This window comes from Centruroides vittatus, unplaced genomic scaffold (assembly GCF_030686945.1).
Source record: "Centruroides vittatus isolate TY-2023 unplaced genomic scaffold, ASM3068694v2 contig_3051, whole genome shotgun sequence".
NCBI classification, from domain to species: domain Eukaryota; kingdom Metazoa; phylum Arthropoda; class Arachnida; order Scorpiones; family Buthidae; genus Centruroides; species Centruroides vittatus.
This window is the reverse complement of record NW_027121959.1, coordinates 142,473-169,208: the sequence shown is the minus strand read 5'-3', so window position 1 is coordinate 169,208 and position 26,736 is coordinate 142,473. Positions and strand designations below refer to the sequence as shown.

General features: G+C 26.2%; 1 protein-coding gene across 9 annotated transcripts in view; it reads right to left on the bottom strand.

Annotated features, from left to right (window-relative positions):
- Positions 1 to 26,736, bottom strand: part of polybromo (protein) — a 137,016-nt gene that overhangs the window by 16,368 nt on the left and 93,912 nt on the right. For all 9 annotated transcript variants that reach the window (XM_067267525.1, XM_067267527.1, XM_067267523.1 and 6 more), the window contains 11 exons: positions 22,787 to 23,068; positions 22,631 to 22,719; positions 22,384 to 22,522; positions 22,204 to 22,305; positions 20,689 to 20,763; positions 16,099 to 16,263; positions 15,927 to 16,011; positions 13,858 to 13,933; positions 13,613 to 13,785; positions 12,459 to 12,556; positions 5,644 to 5,715 (listed from right to left, as the gene is read on the bottom strand). In XM_067267525.1, coding sequence (XP_067123626.1) covers positions 5,644 to 5,715; positions 12,459 to 12,556; positions 13,613 to 13,785; positions 13,858 to 13,933; positions 15,927 to 16,011; positions 16,099 to 16,263; positions 20,689 to 20,763; positions 22,204 to 22,305; positions 22,384 to 22,522; positions 22,631 to 22,719; positions 22,787 to 23,068 — 1,356 coding nt within the window. The remainder of the gene's footprint in view (positions 1 to 5,643; positions 5,716 to 12,458; positions 12,557 to 13,612; positions 13,786 to 13,857; positions 13,934 to 15,926; positions 16,012 to 16,098; positions 16,264 to 20,688; positions 20,764 to 22,203; positions 22,306 to 22,383; positions 22,523 to 22,630; positions 22,720 to 22,786; positions 23,069 to 26,736) is intronic.

Here is a 26,736-nt window from a genome sequence, read left to right as displayed (position 1 = left end):
AATGTTGTGCTATTACAGTAAGTTAACAGAGCATTGTTTCTTAGCATGTTAATCTTAAAATGTCCCTATAAATTTCCAAAATAACTAAGACATGATAGCATCTCAGTGAGAATCCTTGATGTAACATAGACTTTAAAGAAAAAATTATCAAATGGTTAAGATTGCTGGAAAAATTTCAATATTTTATAGCAGAAGTACAGTAGAGTGTCGTTTATCCGAAATGTCGGTTAACCGAAAGCTTTCCAGTCGGACTGTGTCGTGCTAAATCAAACGTTTTTGATACTAGATTAACTTCTAAAGTATAATTTTTTTGTTTTTATATTTTTCAATATATTTATTTTGTTTGTACAAAATAAAGAAATAATTTTTAACAATACAATAGCCTCAATTATTATTATAAAAATTTTTGTTAGGCTTAAAATCAATGAAAATTCAACACGAAGCGACACGCAACGAAGAAAAATTTCAACATCGAATAGGTTAAAATATTTTTTCGTACATAATCAGTTATCCGAACAACCCCAGTCCCCAATTGATTCGGATAAACGACACTATACTGTATCAGTAAAGTCTACAAAACTTGCATTATCAACTTAAACAATACTTGGCTGATAACCAACTCAATAAAATAAATTGCTTATAAAAAATGAGTAATTATTTATTGTGACGTTGTCACAATGCCAGGCTGCAATTTTTTGTCACAATTTTTAGTGTTTTGCCCCTGTATATCATACTTTTCTTGTTAGCAACAGAGTCATACCGATCATCTATTTAACTTTGTTCTGGGGAAAATTTTTGAATTGAAATAATGTGACTTCCAGTAGAAACTGGAAGTTCATATATAGTTTATCTGGATCACCTATCTCTAACCTTTTTTATATCTGGTCTCAACTTTCATCTATCTAACTCCATTCTTGAGATTTAGGAAGGACACACAGAGAAAGACAATGGATGACAATGGGAATTTATAGATTTATAGTTTTTTCCAATTGCAGCCCAATTACAAAGTAAAAAGAACTGAGAGATGCTAAAAATTATAACTATGTCAGATTCACAAACACCTTGTATTGTAATTTACAACAAAATTTGCTTTAAGTTTTTATCAAAAAACAAGTCACAAAATGTCTTATATTCAAAAGCATATTTCAAGTTAGGATATTGTAAAATCTTCAAATACTATAATACCTCTTGCAAGAGGTATTATAGTATGCTACTGCTTGATAGCTAGATATTTACTTTATTATTAGACAGACTGATTATTATTCCTGATTAGTCTTTATTAAAATATTTCTGATTTGAAACTTCTAAAATGTTATGAAATGTCCAAAAGATTGAAAGAATTCCTCATAGTGGAATTAAAACTGCTTAGAGAATGTCATATGAAAAAAAGCCTCATCAAAATTTAATTCTTCTTTTAAACAAATGTACAGTTTGTCTATTTCTATAAACCAGGGGTGGGCAAGCAAGAGTTCCATGGGAGCCAAAATGTAGGTTTTGCAAAATGAATGGGAGCTGCAGTTCTGTACTGTCGTGGTGGATAGCATGGTAAAGCGTACGATTTTATTATATAATATAAATATAATATAAAATAAATATTGAATTTTTTAATAAACATATTTTCACAAAATTATAAAAATAAAATTGTAAAAATAATAATAAAAAACAGAAATTAACACTTTCAGCAAGTGCCGTACGTAACTCAAAAAGAGCCGCATTTGCCCATGTCTGCTATAAACCATCTTCAGTATTTCTATTATGCATCAATTTCCGACAATTTTCATCATTTGCCTGAGTCTTACAATCTGCTATTATATTTAGTGACAGTCAACTTTCTATTCCTTTTCTTCTTTTTCTTAGGCCAACTGTTTTAATTCTAATAAAACAAAATTTGACATCTTTCCCTCAGACATTGCAAATACAAAGATGAATTAGAATAAATTAAAATAATTAATTATATTAAGTTACCTAGAGTCAAAAGCATTTGAGTAGAAATATTTAAAGATTACAAATTATTTCTTCACATTTTAATTCAAATTTTTGTGAGACTGTAGACCTATAATATTTATTGAAAGTTTATCTAATTTTTATCTCTCATTAATTTAGAATGAATTCTTAAAATATATTCTTTACTAGAAATTTAACAGCTCAATACTGCCATGGCATCAATTTTTTTTATTAATTTTAATTTTATTTATAAGATTTTAAGAACTTAAATTCAAAATTTAAAATTAAATTAGAATAACTTATTATAAATTCTAAATATATAAAGTAAACAAAAAATCATTGTGCACTAAACTTTTTCTTATTACAAGAACTTCAACAGATACTTGCAATTTTTCAGTTATTTTGAATTATTTTCCTAAAATCTCTTTCCATTTTCCTTCAGAATAAAATTTAGTAAACTGTAATCTAAACCAGCATTTCTCAAACTATGAGCTGCATTAAAGTTCTAATTGGCTCTGAAATGTATCCTCCATAGAAATAATACTTGTATTACTGCAATATACTTTAAGAACTAGGAACAACAAAGAAATTGTTAAGTATGGAAATTTTTTAACAACTTTTTTCTAATAATTATTATTGTCATTTAGTAACAAATTAAGATTATAGAAAGTGTATATATAAAACTGATTTCTCTTTTCTATTTTGAACAACATCAAAATAGATATTCTATGTAAGGTCATAGTCATAAAGCCATTTAAGTTGCAATGATTTTGAAAATATTTCCTCGTTTATTAAAACTTCTAGGTTTATTGTCATACATAACAATAAATTATATAACAGATGAAATTTGGCACAAGCGGATCAATAAATAATTAGTAAAGAATTAGGAAGACTGCAAAGTGACTTTTGGGCAAACCCTTTCCTTTCTCCATTTTTAGTTAGAACATGCTCTAACTAAAAAGGGAGAAAGGAAAAATCGTTCAATCAGGAACTAATCAAACAGTTAACCCTTGTGTACGTCACTACTAATACTGTATTTGGCAACACTAGTGTGATTTGAATCAGTTATCTATCGTCATGAGTCTGGCAAATTTATATTACAAATATTTTCTGTATTTTGGTTTAATAAAGCATTAAAATAGGTAGCTAATTATTATTTTTTACCTACTTATTTATTTACCTACTGATTAGACAGACTGATTATTATTCCTGATTAGTCTTTATTAAAATATTTCTGACTTGAAACTTCTAAAATGCTATGAAATGTCCAAAAAATTGAAAGAATTCCCCATAGTAGAATTAAAACTGCTTAGAGAATGTCATATGAAAAAAGCCTCATCGAAATTTAATTCTTCAGTATGTACAGTTTGTCTATTTCTTCAAACTATCTTTAGTATTTCTATTATGCATTCGTAAACGTTGTTTTTACGTATTACATATTTTATTTTAGAATTTATTATTAGTTTGTTTAATTGTGCCAGTCACTTAGTTGGGCCAAAAGGGATTAGTACCAATTAAGTGGAATCAACTGTATAAGGGAATTCATTACCCTATGAAAGACTGTAACTTCACATACAGTATACAAATCAGGGCAATTTTTTCAGCCTATTTTTGGATAAAAGTCACATCTTATATGCCATAAAATATAGTAAACTAATTGTATTTTCTGTCTAATGACAAAACTAGTAATTGCAGAAACTCCAGTACTGGCGTAATTAATTTTAATAAAAAGTTTTTTTGTAAACCATTGTGCAAAGTACTTTTATGTTTTTAATCCAATAAAATAACAGATTTAAGTGAACTGGTCATTGCAAAATTAATAAAAAGAGCTTTCTTATTAATTTTCATTAATATGAAAGCCATACTAATTTTTGTCAAGAACTACAGGGTGTCTATAGTTAAAGTATACCACTTTATGCTACTCTAGAGACAGAACTGTTAGAGATAGATTGATAAAATTTTGTAGGCATGTATATCTCAACATGGAAAAAACTATAGTCAGAGTTTCAGAACTAGTTACAATTTTTGCTGCTAGGTGTCTATAATGGTGCTATTGTTATAGCAGCATCAAAGAAACTGTTCAACATACTTTTCAGCACTCTCAGACACATATTGTAATCTATTTATAGTAAGATTAACAACAGCCAAGTTCAGCATGTTAAGACTAATAAGACTCACTTTCCTCTCAATTAACCTCTTTGGTTCTAATAATTCCACAACTCCACCTGTATAAACCCTACTTTTCAAATAGTTCCATAACCAGAAGTCCCAAACAGTGAAATCAGGTGAATGAGCAGGCATTGCATTAGAAAAGACTGACTGACCATTTCATTGCCAAATATGCAAGACAGTACACCTGTTTCATAATGACTGTGCTATGGAGTCTTGCACTATCTTGTATAAATGTGATATTACTCAAACATCATTTCTATTGTATTTTAGAGATGACAAAAGTTTGCAGCATATCTTTATAGCACTACTGTTATGATGCTGCTGCAACAGTGATGTTAATAAGACCCCTATTGTAACTAGTTTTAAAAGTCTGTCTACAGTTTTTTCTTATGTTGAGATAAATGGCCCATAAAATTTTATCAATCTACCTCTAACAGTTTTGTCTCAAGAGTGGTCTAAAGTGGTTCACTTTAATTATAGACACCTTATACAAATGATAAAAATGTTAACTATTCTATTTAGCCAGATTAAATTATCTATTAACATCTTTGTAACTGCTTGATCAGAGTCCCAAGCTTACAGGCTTAAGTGATGAACTCACATTATTTAAGCTTGTAAACTTAAAGGAACTTTCAACAAATAATTAGAAAGTTGTTAATATTAAAATTAGAATTTTTAATTAATCATCATAAAATTATCTATTGTTTGTAATAATATAAAAACTATTAAAATCATTCATTTTGTAATTTATTTCTGTTATATTCTGCCTTCATATTTTCTTTCTACAGTATATCATTCATTCGTGAAACGGTAATGAGCAATGATACGTAATATAAATAAAATATTATTTTTAATTATGTGATGACTATCTTGCAAATGTTTTTATTGACTGTCTTTATAATATAATATAAACAGACTTATATAAACATTTGAGAAAAACATAAGTACTATTTAAAACTCATCTAACCAATTAAAATTTTCAATCTGATTTTGATGAGTTGTGATAAATATATTTTAATAAAGTTTAAATAAAATAAAAAAACAATATCATGAGATATTCTATTACTATATATGGTACAGATTTTTACTTGTACTTGTATTTTGAAGCTTATTTTTTTCTATAATTATTAAAAACATCAAATAGAATCAAATTAAAACATTTAAAATGTAAAACTATGATTTCCAGTTTTCCTCAATTAAAAAAAAATTCTTTCTTTCTTTAATTTAAACTATTAACCAACTTGAAATAATACATTTTTAAATATTATTTTATATACTAAAAGACATAACACAATGGTATCAAACATAATTTTTAATATTAAATATATTTATTATTAAAATTATTATCTAAATAATTACAATTATTAGTTTTTTAATACATTAAAAAATAAATTATATTGCATAATATATTTAATTTTACAGAAATAATAAAACAAATAATCAAAAATTATTTTGACTACTTGTTTTAGTTTTAAAAAATTAATTTTCATTAATCTAAAATTCTTGAAAAATATAAAAATCTATTACCTTTTGTGGATTAACTGGCTTTCTAAAATAATAATATTCATCATCTGTCACACCATGACTAAGATTAAATTTCTGCAAAGGAAAATAAAGTTGTTGTTCCAAAAAATAGAAACAACATGTACAATATTATCATAATTTGTCTTAAAATTATTTATTTAGTTTTTTTTTTTTTGAAAATTTAATTTCAAATACAGAGAAGGAAAACTAAAACTGCAGTTTCTATTTTTAACCATTTGATTTATATTTATATAACATTTAATGAATAGTAAATGTAATCACTCTTATAATTTAAAGAATACATTCATTCTAAAATGAATTTAACAAGATTAACAATGTAGCTATGAAATAACACATTTTAACTTTATTTTTAAATCTGACAAATGTTTTATAACACAAAATTTGGCATAATAATTAAAATATTTCAAGATAATTATAGTTTTAATTTTAATTTACAAATTATAATTTATGTTTATAACTTCTACTTAATTAAAATTATTGTATATTACAGTATTAAACTGTTCTACTTTTAAGTCTTATTAAAGTAGAATGTTATTTTACCATTTATTCAATTTTATTTAATAAATCATAAAAATTAACTTTATATCTGAATAAATTCAGGTTTATGTTAGGTACTAGATTTTCTCTTTCATAATAAAATACAACATACTATTATAAATTTTTTAATAATTATATGTTACATTTTAAAACTGAAATAATTTTTCAATCAATGGACTATATTAAATTAGCTAATAGAAGTTAAAGTTATTAGAAAAGCTTTATTTAATAATATTTTTATAAAAAAAATTCCTATTGCAAAATTTTGGTTTCAATATAGTATATACCTATATACCACCATTTAAAAAATCAAATAAAGCAATTAAGAGCTAATACACAATTATGCATTTGATGTTTTTCTATTTATTACTTACAAAATGTATTAATTACAAAGTGTTATAATTTCTCAATTTAAATGTTTTTATATGATAATCAATACACAATTAATCTAGTGTAAATATAAAATATTTGTTATTGATTTCTTTTAAATGAAAGAACATATACTCCTGGCTATGTTTACATTAAGTGAGTATGTTAATTATCTGAAATACTAAACAGATATATAATATAAATAAGTAGCAAACAAACTAAGTAAATATCTAATAATATTAATTGTTGTTAATATTATTATATATTTATTTAGTTTGTTTGTTTGTTACTTAATTATATTTTATTTATTTCATTTTATGTTTTTTTTTCTGTATTTTAAATTTATGTGTTTCAATTATGTGTGTTCAAATGTTTCATTTATAAAACATTTGGATAAATTATTACACCTGAAGATGACCTATAAAATTTAGGTTGAAAATATTTGTGATGATGATAATTAAATATTTGTCAGCAAGCATGAAGTGGCTACAAAAATTTATTAATCAAACAAAATATATTAATTTTAATCCTAAAATCAATAATTAAAAAAAAAGCAGAAGTTAAAGAAATATAAAACAAATTATTCAATATAAAATATATTTAATTGTGCATTAACTAATTAAGTCTTAAAAATAAATATAAAGCTGAAATTTATGACTTATTAAATAAATAAATTTATTTTAAAAGACAAAAAGACATTTGACACAGATTAGACCTGCGTTTCTAAGCCTTCTGTGGAAAAATATATTAGAAACTGTTGCAAATTTTGGAACTTCCTTCTCAAAATTAAATTAGCAATTTTTATTTAAATTCAATTTACTTAAATGTCTTAATATTTAGTGTATAATTAAGTGAATTAAATTTATACCTTATTTGCTATGTAAAAGGGCTAGAATGGTTGTCTTATTCTAGTAATAATTCTTCTAATCATTTAATACAATTCAATTATCAGTTGAGAAACACTGGACAAGATTAAATGCCATATGCTGGTAGGTAAACAGTTTTTTTTTAAAAAACAGTTATAGGTGAAAGCATATTATATTTCATTTTATAAAATATTTATGTGTATAATCATGTAACTTATAAAACTATATTATTGATATGACTAATTTCACACAAAAAATTATATTACAATATTTATACAGGGTGGTTATGATTAAAGTTGCTCTACTCAGACCTGTCTAGAGCCCATTCTTGTGGACGTATTTTGATGAAACTTGGTATGTATGTTATATAGACCAGGGAAAAAGGAAAATGCAAAAAAATATTTAGTTTGAGTTTTTACCACTAGGTGAAAAAATGGCACATGAAGAATAAGAAACACAAAATGGAAACACGAAAAAGGCTTTTTATTCACAATATTTGTTCAATGTGTGCAATCCATTTCCAAATGTGAATAAAAACCTTTTGCATGTTTCCATTTTGTGTTTCTTGTTCTTCGTGTGCCATTTTTTCACCTAGTGGTAAAAATTCAAACTAAATATTTTTTTGCATTTTCCTTTTCCCCATGGGTCCATATAACATGATATACCATGTTTCATCAAAATACGTCCAAGACAACGGGCTCTAAACAGGTCTGAGTAGGACAACTTTAATTATAAACACCCTGTATTATAACTTAGAATTCTATTATTAAATAATTCTTGATAACTTTAATTTATAAATAAAAGTTTATTTTCTGGAGCTACAATTCTCTTCTATTTTAAACTATATTTAGTTACATGAAATAAATTTAAAAATAATCCAAATTAAGAATAAGACTAAATTTAACAATTTATACTTATTAAAATGTACTGTACATGAAAATGTATAGTTACAATTACTAAATAGAATTAATATGTTCTTTAAAACCATACTTTTATGTAATGACAATATGAAAAGTATTATTACAGAAACTAGCAATTTTCAAGTACAAATGTGACATAGATGACAGCATTGCCACAGTTAATTCAAATTAAAAACTGAAGAAAATTATGCTAACACTTTTACAGTATGAGGTGAACAAATGGCTATTAATATAATTATAATAATACTAACGTTTTATGAATTTGAACAATGTTTCCTATTTTCAACTTGATTATGCTTTTAACTGAATTTAAAAGTGCTTAAAATGGCTTTCTGTATATATATTTAAATGTTTTTAACTCCAATAAAGCATTTAAATGTTTTCTTTCTATTACTTTAATTGACTGCATCAAATTCAGAAATAAGGATAAAATAAACTCAAAAACATTTTCATAATAAAATTTTTTTTATCTAACAATTAAATTTGCAAATTAAAAATATTAAGTAATTATAAGAAAAAATGTCAAAATAAACATAACACTAAAAATAGAATTGTGTGTAGAAGTTGTAATGTTAAATAAATTTCTCATAACAGATTTTTTTTTATTAACTATGAAAAAAATTTTTTAAACAGCTTTTGTAACTTCTATATATTGTAAATGGAAAAAAACCCCATAATCCAATAGAATAACAACACCAACATCCAGCAAAACTTATAAATTTTACTGCAAATAGTTTATTCCTTTTGCTGGATAATGGTGTTGTTTCTTTTACTTTATTGGAGTACTAACCCTGTTTTCATTGATTGACTTTATTCCCATAATCTTCAATCAATTACATATTTGCTTTTCTGTCTTTCTTGCTCTCATTCTTTCTCCCTTAGAAATCTTCCATTATGGATTATTCCATTTCAGGATATATATTAAGCTAAATTTCATATCCAATTATGACAAATTTCAAAAAAATGTTCATCAGTAGTCATTATTGATAAAACCTAGTTTATAATCAAGAAAAAATTAACAAAGTTCAGCACTTGTTGTATCAATTAATCAATAAATGTTTAAATAGCGACTTAAACATTTATATGAACATATTTTACTTTAAAATTAGTGTTTATAGATAATTTTTCTGCTTTTAAAGAATGCTTTAACAGAAACAAACTAGCCAGTGCAGAAATCAGACATTTTAGATTTCTTAACTTCACCACACACCAGGTTGAATATATGACACAGGATTGACTTACTTTAACGAAATAACCAGAGTGCTTATGTTCGATAACTGCAAACATTTTCGAAGCCCCTTCTGGGTTCTTCCTCAGGCTTCTACCTTCATTCCATATAAGCTGGGTTGTTAATATTCGAACACAATTTGAAAGGCATTCAATTCAAGACACTACACGCACATGCACTCCAAGAGATTGGAGACAATTGAAATATTTAAGGTTGGATGCAGAACCATCTGCATTAATTTTAAAAAGATGTCCCTTTCAATGGCATGGCATGTCCTACTGGACAATAGCATTTAATTTGGCAATCAGATGTAAAGTGGAATAAATGCGCATTTCAAAACTAATCATGTTGTTCGATATTTAAAAAGTCTTGGAGCACATGACCAGAATCGAATACCTTTCAAATTGTGTTTGAATATTAATGGCCAGCTTAAATGGAATGAAAGTAGAAGCCTGAGGAAGAGCCCAGAAAAAGCTTCAAAAACGTTTGCAGTTATCGAACATAAATATTTGGTTAAAACAAGTTAATCCTGTATCATTTTAGATTTATAAAAAAAAATCAAGTTTTCAATATTGTTTGGTGATATTACCATAATAGTGAACACTAAATATAATATAAGGATAAGATTTATATAAACATTTCATAGTTGCAATTTTGTTTGTATTCTGTTTAACATGTAAATATTTTTCAAAAAGTAACCAATTATTTTATCATTAAACTTACACAAAAAATTTAGTGGTTATTATGAAAACAAAATTAAAATTCAAACATTTTTATCGTGTAAATACATTTCATTAAAATATCATTGCACTTTAGCAATAATATGAAATTTAAAAAATTATAAAGCAGATTCTAAAAAATAAGTCAAAACATCATTTTTTATAAATAGATATTCTCACTGGGGGGAGGGGGAAAAGAGCAATCCACGAAGGTGGTATTTTCCAACCTCCAATAGTCCATAAAACAAAGACAATTGTAAATAACAAAATGAATTTATTACCAAAATTTAAATACAAATATGGTTACTTTTTGACATAATCACCGTGAAGATTGAGGCATTTGTCATATCTGTGGACAAACTTTTCAATCCCCTCTTCATAGAATGTTGCTGCAAGTGACTTGAGATGGGCCTTAACATTGTTTTGAACATCATCATTAGTCTCGAACCTCTGCCCTCCTAGCCACGTTTTCAGTTCAGGAAAGAGGTGTGAAGGCTACCATTTTTCAGACTTCCAGCCAGCTTGAAACTTTTTAAGCACCTAGAATATAGCCCTGATTCCAACCTCTTTCCTGAACTGAAAACGTGGCTAGGAAGGCAGAGGTTCAAGACTAATGACGATCTTCAAAACAACATTAAGGCCCATCTCAAGTCATTGGTGGCAACATTCTATGAAGAGGGGATTGAAAAGCTTATGTCTATACACAAACAAATGTCTCAATCTTCATAGTGATTATGTCAAAAAATAACTATATTTATACCTAACTTTTGGTAATAAATTCATTTTGTTATTTACACTTATCTTTGTTTTATGGAACATCTGAGGTTGGAAAAAAACAGCCTACGTAGAAGACAAATTGTCAATAACCAATACTTATTTAAATTAATTTTTATCATTAATGAGCTAATTAAAAAATTAGTTATTAAATATTTAAAAACATGTTTAAAAATGAAAGTTTATCATTTATAATATTTGATTAATAACACAAATATATTTTAAATTATTAATTTAACTATAATTTAAGCTTTAAGACAACTAAATAAATGCAATAATTAATTTTTTTAAATGTTTATCTATCAGCATGTGACTGTAATTTCATACAGATAATCTCCACTGACACTTTTTTGATAACTATATGCTTTTCTCATTTACAAAAAAAAATATACAGTGGTGCCTCATATAACGTACACCTCGAATAACGAACGCTGCGAACAACGTACTTTCTGTTTTGCCTTTCCGTGACTCAAGCAACGGACTGGCTGCGAACAACAAACTTTCTGGCATAATTGGTGACTGCTCCATGGGTGCGTTCTTTAATAGCGGTCACTCTGCGTCTCCGCTACTATGGGAGTGCGCTGCTGTTTGTAGGCATTTAGGAGCGACGGTAAAAGAAAGAAAGATGGCAGCACCCACACTATCGATAGTATCGTGATGGAGGAATCTATAATTCTAAAATATGAGCTTTTAAAGGCAAAAGAAGGGTCCCAATTGTAAAATTTAATCATAAAATGGATTATTTGTTGAAAGAGCATTCAAAATAACCACGAAAAAAATTAAAATGCCAGCTACCATTCAAAAAAAATTCGTAAAGACACTTACATCACTGTGTGTGCTAACTCGCGCTTTCACAATTTCTAAATTTTCATTCATAAAACTACATAATGGACCCGGAAACAAAATTATCTGAGCCATGGAGGACGCCATGTTGCTTTCCACCGTAAACTACTGCTACAAGCGGCCATTTTTGCCGTTCGATGGCCTGCACTCCCACCGGAATTTAGGAATGCGTTCCGCAGGAATTTTTAAACGAATGTCACTCGCGCAGAGTTACGCGGAGGAATAAAAGAACGCACCCCATGTTCTTTTTTTTTTTTTTTTTATGATACAGTACGGTTATTTTATGCTGCGGAACAAATTAGATGTTTTAACATGTATTTCTATGGGAAAATGCGTTTCCTATAACGAACATTTCACTTAACGGATGTGCACCTGGAACGGATTAAATACGTTATATGAGGCACCACTATATAAACTTTATAAAAATAAAAAATTTTAAATTGTATTCTAATTATGGGTTATATAAATTTAAGCATATAATATATTTTAAATGCAAGTTTAAATTAATTACTCCTAAAATTATTTTTAGCAATTTACAAACCTTTAAACCTTTCGGGAGTTTTCTGATTTGTCTTTCTGCTTCCAAATAACGAGATTCACAAATGTATACATCTTGCTCTGGAATTTCAGTAACTCGTCCTACAAAATAATTTACAGTTTATATATTTTTAAATAATGTCACTCAATATGTCAATAATAATATATCAATATATTACTGCATATCTCATGAGATCATGGAGCTTTATAAACCATATCATCTTTTCAATTATCACAATACATCATTTGTAATTCCAGTGCCTTATCTCCCTATCCCCTTTTTTCATATGTGATTTGTCTGTAGAATGCATAATAGATTGAAAGATCAAACTGGAAGAGGATCAGAAAATTACAAATTTTATGATTGCAACTCTATTTACTTGGTGAATTAAATATATACAAGTACTTTTGACATTTCAAAACATCATCCTCAGGTAAAGAAAAAATATATAAAATTCAAATAATGATTTTTTAAAAACTTTACATTAAGCAAACATAAGAATGTTTTTTAAACCTTCTTAAAAAATTAAAAAACTAAGTTAACTCTATTCCTGACAGAATATTTTAAAAAAGTTAGATCTTATAAACTTTGTTTAATGATAAAAAATTTCAAGAGCAATTTGATTTAAAAAAATAACAATTTTACATTTATTGCTGGAGATAGATAGAGCTTATTTTGCATTCCATATCAATAAATTATTTCTTCATAAAGTATGTATATTCAAAATACTACAGACACATGCTAAATCTAATACAGTTTTTTAAACAAGTTTTTCCTCAACACTTCAATTTACCCCATGTTACTCCATCTTGTTCATCAACTTGCTCTTGGTAGCATTTTTATGCAGTAAGAGTTTTTCAGCTAATTGGCTATTAGCTATCTGCTGAGTCAAAGTAGTTTGTGAAACAAATATAACTTATTCTTTAAATTTGTGAAAAGGTTGAATTTATTCTATAGAGTAAAATCTGTAGAATAAATTCAACGTTATTAATACTAATACAGAATTTATTAATTCTTGTATTCAGCTCTTAAAGACTTAAGTTACATAGATACAATTTTAATTATTATTCGAATCAAGTTAATATAATCATTCTATTAAAAATGTACTTAATAATTGAAATTATCTAAACAAAGTGATTTAAAACTTTAAGGCTTACGAGTGATGTAGTCTTTTAAATCTAATACAGCACAACGAGCAATGACACTTAGTAATGGATTAGTATCTTCAATGGAACTCAGAAACACTTCTTGTTTATAGAAAAGTCTTGTAGGTGGGTGATGTACTTCTTGTGGAGTAATAAACCAAGGTCCATGAAAGAAAGCAACACCTCTAAATAAAAACAAAAAATTTTATTTTTCAAAATATTTTAAAAACATACATTATATCAAAAATTGAACTTACTCTTTATTCACCCACATCCTATCTATCCTTCCAATCAAACTCTTTATATGTTCAGTTCGGACATAACAATAATCACCTGTAAAAAGAATTTTACTTCAGAAGTCGTTCTCTATTGTAAAAATATATTTACATGTTTGAATAATTCATTTTATTTAATAATAAAACTGTAATTAATATAATTTTATTTATAACCATTACCAGAATATGGAATTATTGACACAGATAAAAAATTTAGTCATGCGCAATAAAAAAAAAAGCAATTACAATAATATCTTAAAATTTTATATTCAAATTTTATAATATTTTTTAAAATTTTTATAAATACCATAGAAGCAAAAACACATACAGAAATGAAGAAAAAAAATCATACATATCTGGAGAAAAACTCTGAAATGTTGAAGAAGAAAAAAGAAAAATGATATTAAGTACAGATGAAGTTCACTATGAAAACAATTACATAAGATCTCAGTTTATACATAGTTCAGCAGATGATCAGATTACTTTATCATGGACAAGAAAAGAATAGTACATAAAACAATAATGAAGATTTTCAAATAAAATAAACAAGAAATTATAAGTAAAAGAAAGAAGTAAATGTTTTTCAAGGAAAATATTAACGGCACTATAAAGTGGAAAATGACAAGAATAATGAAAAGAATTTTTAAAAACTGAATATATTTTTTCGAATTAACATCTTTTTACAGTTCAATTGACTACCAACTGTTAAAAAATAACCCAGACAGCTAATTAGTCTAATTTTCTATTAAACAACTTAACAGGATATAAAAGAGTCTTGTTTCACTAATATGAACTGAGATATTGTTTATTATTTAAAAATTTTAAAAAGAATACAAAGTTATTAGTTAGATATAAATATTCATTTACTGCCAGATTGACATTTCTTAAAAAAACATCAGTTGTATATATGAAAAAAGAAATTAGGTAAATGACTGCAAGTGAAATAATGAAGATATAAATCAGATGATCAACAATTTTATCAATAATTACAAAATTAAACCTAGTCATTTACCACCTATTCATGACAAATAAGTGAGATTGATTTTACAAAACATAATGTATGTTTAATATCTATTTTAAATTATCTATTTTTACATAATGTATTTTTAATATCTATTTTTACAAATTAATGTTTATCTATATCTATTTTAATGTATGTTTATACTATTTTTATTTATCTATTTTTTATCTGTTTATCTATTTTTATATTTTTACTGTACATTAAAAATGAATCAAATCATTTCATTAATAAAACAACATTAGAAACAATACTATTTTGCTAATTAGGAGCCTTTTAAATCATTGGCTCTAATTAGGTAAATTAATAAGCCAGTTAATTTCTCATTAATGTCTGAGAATACCATAATACAAAGTGTACTAAACTGATAGTTGAACTGTTGGTTAAATTTAAACACAGCTAGTGAAACAGCATTAAGTAAAAGGATACTTTATATTGCTATGAAGTAAAATTTTTGTAACTCAGACTTTTGTTCAGCAGGAGACAGACACAAACTTTTATAATTGTTCAAATGGAATTAGTATTTATGAAACCATTCTATTCCATGACTTTTCATACAGCAATCTCTATTCAATGTGTCTCTACAATTCAAACAATGTAATCAACTAGTTCTAGTTATTTTTCATTTGTTTACCTTTAGTTTATTTAGTTCTTGGTAAAATTTTTCATCCTCAGTTGCTCCACATTATATATAATGTGGAGTATATATAAAGTAGTTTTTTGAGTATTTAGCTCTACATTTATTATAAACTTTCTTTAATGTTTTGTGTATATATATATATATATATATATACACACACACACACACACACACAAAACATTAAAGAAGGTTTATAACAAATGTAGAGCTAAACACTCAAAAAACTACTTTTACCAAAAAAATAAATTATGTTCAATAATCTCAATATGAAAATCTGGTAAAGTATAGGATTGTTAATTCTCAGATAATTATTGTTTTATTTTGATAAGAATGGATAAGAAATTTTAAATACACAAACACACACACACATATATATATATATTTCAAAGTTACCAAGTTTAAATGTCCCTGCAGGAATGCTGTATTGTTCATAATAGACGGCACCATCCTCGGGATTTTGTACTTCACAGATGATATTCTGGTTTTTAAAATTTTATTATTACAGATTAGAATGTAAAAAATATAAATATTTAACTTATGATTTAAAAAATATTTTAATACATACAGGTCTAGGTTTTTCAACAATGACTAAATCATTATCATCTATATCAGAACCTTCATCTTTTGGTTTTTCTACACCATCTTTAAAAACTGATGGCACTCTTATAGGATTTAGTGGTTCTTCTCTGACAACTATAGATACATAATTATTAGGTGTAAAACCCCATACCTATTTAAAAATAGAATAACATTAATAAAAACAATATTAATAAAATTAAAAAATCCTACAGCTTTTAACTTAATATTTTCACTATTATTATTAGCATAATAAATTAACTAAATTGTTTTTCTCAATAGAAAAAAAATTAGAAATTATTTATTGTTTATTTTTAAATTTTAAATACATCTAATTTAATTTGATATTTTCAGTTATTAGCAATTTTTATCTTGTTAATCAAATTAATGATAAATTTTATAATATCAATAATCATTTAATCCAATTGCAATATTAATAATGTTTATTCTTTATTTTTGTGATAAGATCAATAAAATACAACAATAAAAGAACTCCAATACCATTAAAAAATTATAAAGTAATGTTTGAAACCAGTAAAAAGTATAAATAAATAGAACAATTAAAAGACAGCTAACATTTTATGTTTTATAAAATCAATTATTAAATATTTATCTATATATCTAATGTTAATCTAATGGGTAATGACTAAAAATTATACAAAATTCATGTGCTCGTTACTTTCTTATACTCAATGTATGTTTACTTTGTAAAAAAACTTACAAAACAACAAAAATCATAAGTTACTTTAACTAATTTTTGCTTTAACAATGGACATCATCTAGATTTCTTTGAATATAATTCATCATTCTCTGTATGACACTCATGTCAATCTTCTTCAAGCACAATCTGATCCTCAATTTTAATTGATCAGCCATTTTTGCTTTTAAACTAAACCTTTCATTTCTGAAATAACCAAAAATTTTCACTCAGTCATAATTCCAGAATGCAGGACATACTATCTTTCAATTGACAAAATTTTTTCCCCATCAGAAACAAAATCATGGATTTTGCATAATGAGATGATGCAAGAACTAGTGGTGAGACTGATTTGTTTCATCAATAATCATCATTCTGATTACAAGTATATACAGAGTGATTACAAAAGAATACCTCAACTTTGAAAAGCTATATCTCCACAACCAAACAACTTATAGCACCATTCCAAAAATCATTGTGTAAGAAACATTCTGAAGTTTCAGTTGGTTGTGATGTCACTATGAGCACTCTTAATCACCCTATGAGAGTGTGTTGTCACAGTTTGCACCAAAATGGCAATCTCACAAAAGAAAGAATTCTGTGTTATTGAGTTTGTTAAAACTGAATAGGGAAGTTTAATTCTATATTTACAACAATACTCATGTTGAACAGTCATAACTGATTCATTTTTGTGCAAACTGATAACACAGTCATAGTGTGATTAATGGTGCTCATAGCAACATCTCTCCACACAACTGAAACTTCAGAACGTTTCTTATACAATGATTTGTGGAATAGTGCTGTAAGTTGTTTGGTTGTAGAGATATGGCCTTTCAAAGTTGGGGTATTCTTTTGTAATCAACCTGTATATACTTATAATCAGAATGCTGATTTTTGATGAAACAAATCAGTCTCTCTCAAATACACTCATTGAGATAGAAATCCTGCTTGATTCTAAGACCTGATGGTTTGAAGTAAGGGTGAGAAAATCCAATTAGGTTTAAACTTTGCTTTCTTTTTGAATTTGACTTAATCAACAGTCTCACTATCATTGTTTGTCCAAAATCCAATGCTGACATTCTTATCATTGTTAGAAAAAGTAAAAAGGTTTCATCCATGATGAATTCAGAGTTCTGAAATTTTACCACAGATGATGGCAACAAAGACAAATGACTTCCAATTGCTTATCAGAACAAGTGGGCACTATTTTTCTCTTCCAATATTTGATGTCTGTCTTTTGCTTGAGCATTTTAACAATATGAAACTGATGGAACTTAAAAATTTTGTATAATTTTTTTAGTCTTCACCCGTTAAATGTTACACAGAAAATTAACACAGTCTAATCTCTCTACACTCTAAAACAGTCTTCTATTTAGAAAAACAACATAAACTACTGTTGTAGAGAGATTTATTGTTGAAATGAGACATTTAAATAAAGTGTTCCCTTCCTTGTTTAACATTGTCTGACTGCAAGTAAGATTATTTCTACAAAGTTAGACAACATTAGAGAAGAAAAACATTTATTATTATTACTCCTCTAATACTCCTTTAAGTGATTTTGTTGCATATTATTTCTACAGTTTATATTAAATGTCAAAATCCAAAATCAGTCAGAACCTGAACTCGAGTCTTAGTCAAAAATGAACTAAGTAAAACAAAAAATAAAACTAAAAAAATACTATGTTATAATTTCTTAAGGAGAATGTTTTGTTCACTTATTTTAATAATTGTAATTTGCAACACTAAGACATCTATGTATACTTTCTAAAAGAACTTTATTATATTAAATGAGTTTAACATAAGAAAGTTCTCGTAAAAAGTATGTAGGGAATTTCTTAGTGCTGCAAATTTTACACTAATTCTAAAAGTAAAACAGGCTTTTAGGCACTAAAATATAAGAAACATACTAAATCTGGCAATCCTGTGCTCATCTGTGTTGATGCCTGTTGACTACAGGTAACATTCATAGTAAATATCACTACATTAAAATAACACCATATTTTGATTTCAAAAATGAGAAATAACTCAAAATTAAAATTTAATTTGCTGCATTGGTGTAGAGAAAAGAAAATATTGTGTATTTTACAAATACAGTCAAAACAGAGTGTATCACTAAACAGAGATTTATCACAGCAGAGGATATTGTTCAAATGGGAAACATTTTATATTAACCTAATATGAATTAAATAAGGAACTATATTTCTTATCATTATAGTGGTAATGGCCATATCAAGATTTGACTGTGATTAATATGTTAATGCAAATATTAAAAATATATATTTCATCAAGAAATTAACTTTTGTCAAGAATTTAGATAAATATAACATTACACTTAATAGAATAAATAGTTTTCTAGTGCTCAAAAATAAAGAAAAAATCTAAATAAATTATCGTTTTTCACACTTCTGCTAAAACAAACAAAACATTTGTATTTTACCTAAAAATAATAATAAATGAATAAAAATTGTAGTCAAAATAAAACAAACTATTATCTGTTAAAACAATAAGGGCAAGTTATATTGTAAAATTTGTAAGATTTCTTACTACAAAAATTTAACTGCTATATTACTTTGCACAGAAAACTTTTGTAATTACTTAAATAAAGAAAATAAATAAATTTTATAATTTCCATATATTCAATATTCAGAATCAAATAGCAATTAAACCCACCATTTCATGATATATTACTATCATAAATACTTTAAGATAAAATAGAATTTAAGAAATTTTAAAAGTTACTTCTATTTAAATTATGCTTATCAAATAAAACATAAAAATGAACTAAACATTCATTGTATATAATAACTTCTAAACAGTAAATATAAAGAATAAGATATACCACACAATTCTTATTATATAAGTTCATTCTGAAGTCATTATGAATATATACAAGGGCTGTTTTGTTTTCAATATCCAATGGTCCATAAAACAAACACAAATGTAAAGAACAAAATGAATTTATTACCAAAAGTTAGGTACAAACATGGTTACTTTTTGACATAATCACCATGAAGATTGAGGCATTTGTATATCTGTGGATGTGCTTTGAAATCCCGTCTTCATAGAATGTTGCCACTAATGGAACCTAACGTTGTTTTGAAGATCATCATTAGTCTTAAACCTCTACCCTCCTAGCCATGTTTTCAGTTCAGGAAAGAGCTGGAAACTGCTCGGTGCTAAATCAACACTATATGCTGGGTTTTGTTGAACTTACTTTATTTAATAGGTTAAAGGTGGTGAAGACTTTCACCCAGCTTAAAACTTTTTAATGTGTGAAGACTTCCACCCTTTCCTGAACTGAAAACGTGGCTAGGAGGGCAGAGGTTCGAGACTAATGACAATGTTCAAAACAATGTTAAGGCCCATCTCAAGTCACTGGCAGAAACATTCTATGAAGAGGGGATGGAAAAGCTCGTCACAGATAGACAAATGCCTCAATCTTCATGTTGAAAAGTATCTATGTTTGTACCTAACTTTTGGTAATAAATTCATTTTGTTATTTACATTTGTCTTTGTTTTATGGACCATCGGAGGATGAAAAAGAAACAGCCTTCGTAGAATATATTAATATCATAAGAATAAAATTACATTATGATGATAATGATGTTTGAGTATTAATAGTTATTTAAAAGTTTTTCTCTAAATTCCCGTGATAAATTATAATATTAATATTAAACATATATATAATGCTAGAAAATATCATTCTTGATAAAAGTTAAAATTTTCAAAACAAAAAAATTACACATATACTAAAGAGTATTCAGAAACAAGTATCAATTAAACTTATCATTTCTAATAATATTGCTACCACATACACTGAGAAAAACTACCACACATAATATTATAAAAATTACTTCTATTTGAATTAGTTTAATTGCTTACCTTGATTTTTTTAAATGCTTTGGCTTTTGCAGAATAACGTGATTCACATACATAAATGTCTTTGTCATCAAAACCCTTAAACAAAAATTAATTAATAAATTTGTTAATATAATTACTAAAGTAATAAATTTTTTTATGATATAACACACTTTGTAAAGTTTAATATATTATGTTTAAGTTCAACAATTGTGTGTTAAAACTAATTATTTGTTTCCATACATTTTTATTACCCTTTTAAATTATGTTTGTTACTGATACTTTTAAAAGGGAACCAATTACTGTTTTGTAATATTAATGGGGTAAGATTTTCTTGTCCATCATAATTGCTTTAATCATGAAAGAATAAAGAATTCAATAAATTGAAGACAATACATCTTGTTTTTTATGAATAAGTGGTTTGTTTCTTTCAATTTTATTCATAAAACATGTTTGAACTGGGATCAATTTTTATTTCTGCAAAATAAGATCTGAAGCATAATTAATATTAAATCATATCAATGGAAACCCATTGATGATTTTAAACTTGGACAGGAATAAAAATCATCAAAAATAATACTTTTCATAACATTCTTAAAATGCTATTTTGAATATGTTTTTATAAAACTGCATTTTGAAACACACTTGAGAAAAAATTGTGAAAAGAAAATGAATTTTATTGCAGTCTGATATATATTTAAAAAATATATTGTAAAATAATCAGTAAATTTTATATTTGAGGAATTTTTAATCTTAGATATTTTTGTAATTGTTAATATAATCCTTTTTTTAGCACACTGCACTATAGTAGTGAAGTGCTTATGTTAGAACTTTTGTGTGTCTGTCAGACATGCACATGTTTTGTTCAATCCATTTATTGGGTTCATGTGCATGCACAAAAGGGAACTGAACATTTTCATTTATGGTCAAAAGTAAGCTATAGTAAAAACTACCCAGTTCCTCTGCAATCTATAACTTCCACATCCTTTACTGTACATTCAATGAAAAATTCTTCTGAACAACTACTTGATTCCAAGAATTTATAAAATTTATTTCAAAGAAAATTAATATTTGATTCATTTTTGTGAAGTGTGCTATCAGATCAGCTTCACCTAGCTTGTTTTAATTAAACCTTAAATACTGAAAAAGACTGTATATTTTGTTTAAATAAAATTATTAAAGTTTCCACCTACAATTCTCACTGGCAAGAAATAGGATGTACTAGTATTGAAAATTATACTGTACTGTAAAAATACATAAAAACTGCTCAAAACAATTTTAAAAATCGTACAGATTAAATAATAACAATTTTCCATCTTGTAACAAAAAAATTTAACATTTAAATTTGGTAAAATTCAGTATATAATTTGTATATGTATTAAATTTTACAATTTATAATATACATTAACAATTTCTTAGCCAATTAAAAATCATTACATTCTATATTTTGTTCTAAAATTAAATTAAACTAAATCCAAGATAATGAATTACTTAATTGTAATATATACAGATTTCATCAAAAATTAATAATTTACTTACTTCTGGTCTATATTTAAAATAATCTTTAACAAACATCACATAACATTTTCCCATTACTTGAGAAAGAGGTGCACTATTGTGATTATCACTTTTAAAAAGTTCCTAATTAAAAATAAAAATTTTACATTAGAATATTCAATACTATTTAACATTATATTCATACATTTTAAATTTCCAGACCTTTTGTAGAAACTTTCTTGTAGCCAAATGGAATGTTTCATTTGGTCTATAAAACCAACACCCATATATCCATTGTTCACTTTGATTATCCCTCCAAAGCTTTTCTATATGCATTATGTGAGGTTCCATTCCTTTTTCTCTGTAATATACATTAAATTAACATTTTAAGAATGTTGTCATGTTGTCAAATACATAATTTATATAGCAATAGCATAAAAACATTTCATATATTATAATTGAAACTTACCTAGGTTCTATATATACAAAATCACCAATGTAATAAGTCATTCCTTTAAAAGTCATACTATCTGCTGTAGAAATTTCTGTGCTTTCATCCTAAATGTAGGGTTATATCAATTAATTTCTGGTTTCGTAAAATCCAGATGTCTATTTTTTCCCTCACCTTTTCTTGTTTAGGTTCCAACTCTGCTTCTTGTTGTTCACGAGGAAGTTTTTCAGCTTTTAATGCTTCAACACTAGATTGTAAATGGCACTCTCTATATTTCAAAGCAGGTGATTGTAAAACTTCACCAAATCGACATAATTCATCTCTCATTCTAATAAAATATGACTGTAGTTCAATTGAATCTTCAAAAACTTGAGAATCTGTTCTGCTGACATTTCGAGCATGTTCAAAAACTTCAAAAACATCATCTTGAAAAGTATCTAGTCGCTTGTAACGTCCCTAAAATTGCAATTTTGAACATTTGTAACATCTGTTTAATTTGAACTAATTTCGTTTTAACTATATAATTTTATTAAATAATACTACTTTTCTTAGATACATGTAGAAAAGGTTACTGATAAATGTAGAAAAAGTAATTTTATCAATGTTATGGCATTTATCATTGCAACTACAACTGATTTGAGAAATTAGTACATACAAGGATAAACTAGCCACTATAGCTAATCTGTTGAATTAATCAATACAATTAATCAATGGGTTAATTTGAAGTAATTCTAATGTTAACAGGCCTTCTTCAGATGCAGACAAATGAAATTTTCTAACTAACACTGGCATTTCACTTTTATCTGTCCATGCTTGATAATGGACTGTTAACTGAGTTGAAAACATTAGCATTCCTTCATTATTAAAAGAATCATATCACACAGTTATTATAATATTTAATAGTTGTAAATATTATGTAAACCTAATACTGTTTACAAAGAATTTTTTATGAATTAGAAAGTTTTAAGAGCATTGCAAATATATTAAATTCCTCATTGAAGATAATCACAAGAAAATTAATATGAGGAACTGTAGTTCTAGTTCCTCATATTAATTTAAATTAATCATATTTAAATTAATTATGATTGATTAATCATAGAAGAAAATAAATAACTGAAATAAAAAGAACACTAAATGCAAATTAAAAGAATGCACTTGATTTGTAAAGTCAGAATATATAATATATGATACATAAATAATTTAAAAATTAAGAAAATAAATTTTTAAAATTTAAATATGTCCATTAACGTAATATGCTTTAATATATCTTATGTAGAAAATTTTAATTTTTTTGTCTATTAGAAAAACTCGTAACAAAGATTTAAACGATCCACAAATGTTTTCTATCTTCATCTAAGACTTGCATCAGATTAAGTTGTTCTAAAAATAGAACGTACAAAGAACATAAGTAGAATTTTTAAAAAATGAAATTAATACTTAACCAAACAGGTGCACTATTTTTATTATATTAATTGGATGAAAAATCGTAATAATAGATCATATATTGCTTGCCATGCCTAAGATAATTGTTTTTCATCCTTGTGGTTGATACAATCACCCCTTCAGTAGGTTTTAAAAATCTCGAGGACCTTCAGATCTCTAATTTGTTCATCACATAAGACCATTCTTATCAAACATGCTTAATGTAACTTAGCCTCCATGATATCCAAGATATATTCCAGACATGATGATCTGTCATTATGATTACTTTTTAACCAAACAAATAGCACACCTATTTGGTTTTATTTAATTTCTATTTTTGAATTCCACTAATGTTCTTTGTATGTTCTATTTTTAGAATAACTATAACCTAATGCAAATGTGAGATCCTAGGGTACAATCTTTTAAAAAAAAGTGACTGTTTTCTTAAATTTTATTAAATTTAAATAAATAACTAAACTTAATGAAAGGAGAAAAATCAACAAGGTAGCATTTCCTTTCTGATAATACTCTCTTCTAAATAATTAGTCAACGTAAAAAGCAAGAGAAAGAAATTTGAATTGGTTGTCAGCAATCACTCAATCTGACATTACCAATTACTGAAGTGATATAAGTAAAGAAACAGACTAAAAAATTATAAAAGAACCACTCAAAGCTCATTTAGGTTGTCTAGCTCAGTTCATCATCATCATCATCTAATTTGAGAGAACAGTTCCATCCTACCTTGTTTGCTCATTATTCCCACTGTTTGGAATTCATCCTTTGACCAAATCACTGTTAACTCAAACAATTTTCAACATACAAATTCACCTAGAAGTGACTAATAATATCGGACAATAGTCCATAGACTGAATATAAAGAAAATGAATGAGAGTAAACTATAGGTGAAGTAAACATATATGTTTATTTTGGTGTTTCAGAAAAAAATTGTTATAGCAGAAAAATATATATGTACTGCACAGAAGATTTTTCATGTTTTTTAAAGGTGTTCTTTGTGACTTTAGACAAAGGAAAAGTTGTTTGATGAGTTCATAATTACAACTTAAAATCAGTATTTAATCTGTTCTATTGCATTACTCGCATTCCTTTCAAATTGTCTTTTAAATAAATACAACCTGTAGATTATCCTAATATTTTTAGGTTGTCTAGCTCAGTTTGATTGTCTGTATTTAAATAATAGGTTTTTAAACCTATTATTTAAATGTAAACAATCCGTAGAGACTTGAACTTTGATTCATTCATAGTGAGATTGATTCTTCCTATCATCAGAGAAAACAGTCATCATTAAAGACATCACTCAATCTTGAAGTATCCACATGCAACTGAATGTAAACTCTCTCTCTCAAGTAATAGAACTAGTTGTTAGGATAGTAATTAAGAAATAGAACTTTGATAAGAATGTTTTGTGATAATATTTTGTCGTCAGATATCTCATGAGCCTTTGAATTTATTTTTTTTTGTATAATTGTTAAATATATTCTTGTAAATAAATATAGTTTGTGTTTAGTATAATTTAATTGTTGAGTGAAGTTTCTTCCAGACCTCTCTGTCTATCTAACTTTCCCTCCTCCACCCACCCACCCACATTCATCCCCATATGATTGCTCGTGCACAGAAAATCACATAAAAGGCAGACAGTTCCCTGTGAACCTAATTGCAGGTGGTGTCAGAAGCTGATAAAGAGGTGCTTTTCAGATTTCACATAGGTCTTACATAGACTGAAAATGTTTGTTAACCTTTAAAATATTCATTGCTGGACTGAATTTGATGTTTTGTGTGTTTTTTGTGTTACTGCGCTGTCCAATTAATTATAAAAAGAAGTCTCGTAAAAGATTAATTGTTTCCATTGTATTAAAAAGATAAAGCAAATGTTTTTTAACTAACAGAAACTTCTTAGAAAAAAATATAAAGTTTTATTCTATTTTATCTATTTAATTTTTTTTAATGAACTAAGACCCATATGCATAAACCTCAATGAACAGTTACTAGCTTCACTGTCATTGTAAACATCCACAATGAAAATGTTGTTTTGTATGCATAAAAGTACAAAGTTAAATTCCATATTAAAGTGTTTTATATTAATGTTAGATTAATTTTATTACAATCTCTAAACATTTTTGTTTCCAGAAAGTTTGTCTCACTAAAATATCTGCTAGAATAATGAAAGTTGCTTCTAAATTTTAATATGTGCAGAGGATGAATGAACCAAGAATTTTTATTGTCTGCAATTTCTGCCACCACCACATAGTATTCAAAACTTACCAATGTCTTTCCTTACCACATAATGTTATGTAATAGGTAAAAATATACATTCCAAATTAAATGACCTCACTTATCAATTCCACAATTTCACTGTTGGTGAATGTTTTAGGCATGTGGCCCTAAATCTTGAAAATTTACCATATCTTATTTGTCCAAACAAATAAAAAACCTTCTTAATTTCAGCAGTTTACTTTCATAATAATTAAACTGTATAGCAATATATTGTCAATAAAAATGTCTTAGTTTTTAATATAAAAACATAAAATTATATAACAAAAAAAATTATCATAATTTATTAAAATTATTATTATTGTTGTTATTATTTCAAATACAGTTTTAAAAACATTGTAAATAGAAAACTAAATTGCTGAAATCAAAAACTTTAATATTATCTACAGTTCATTTCATGAATATTGACCAAG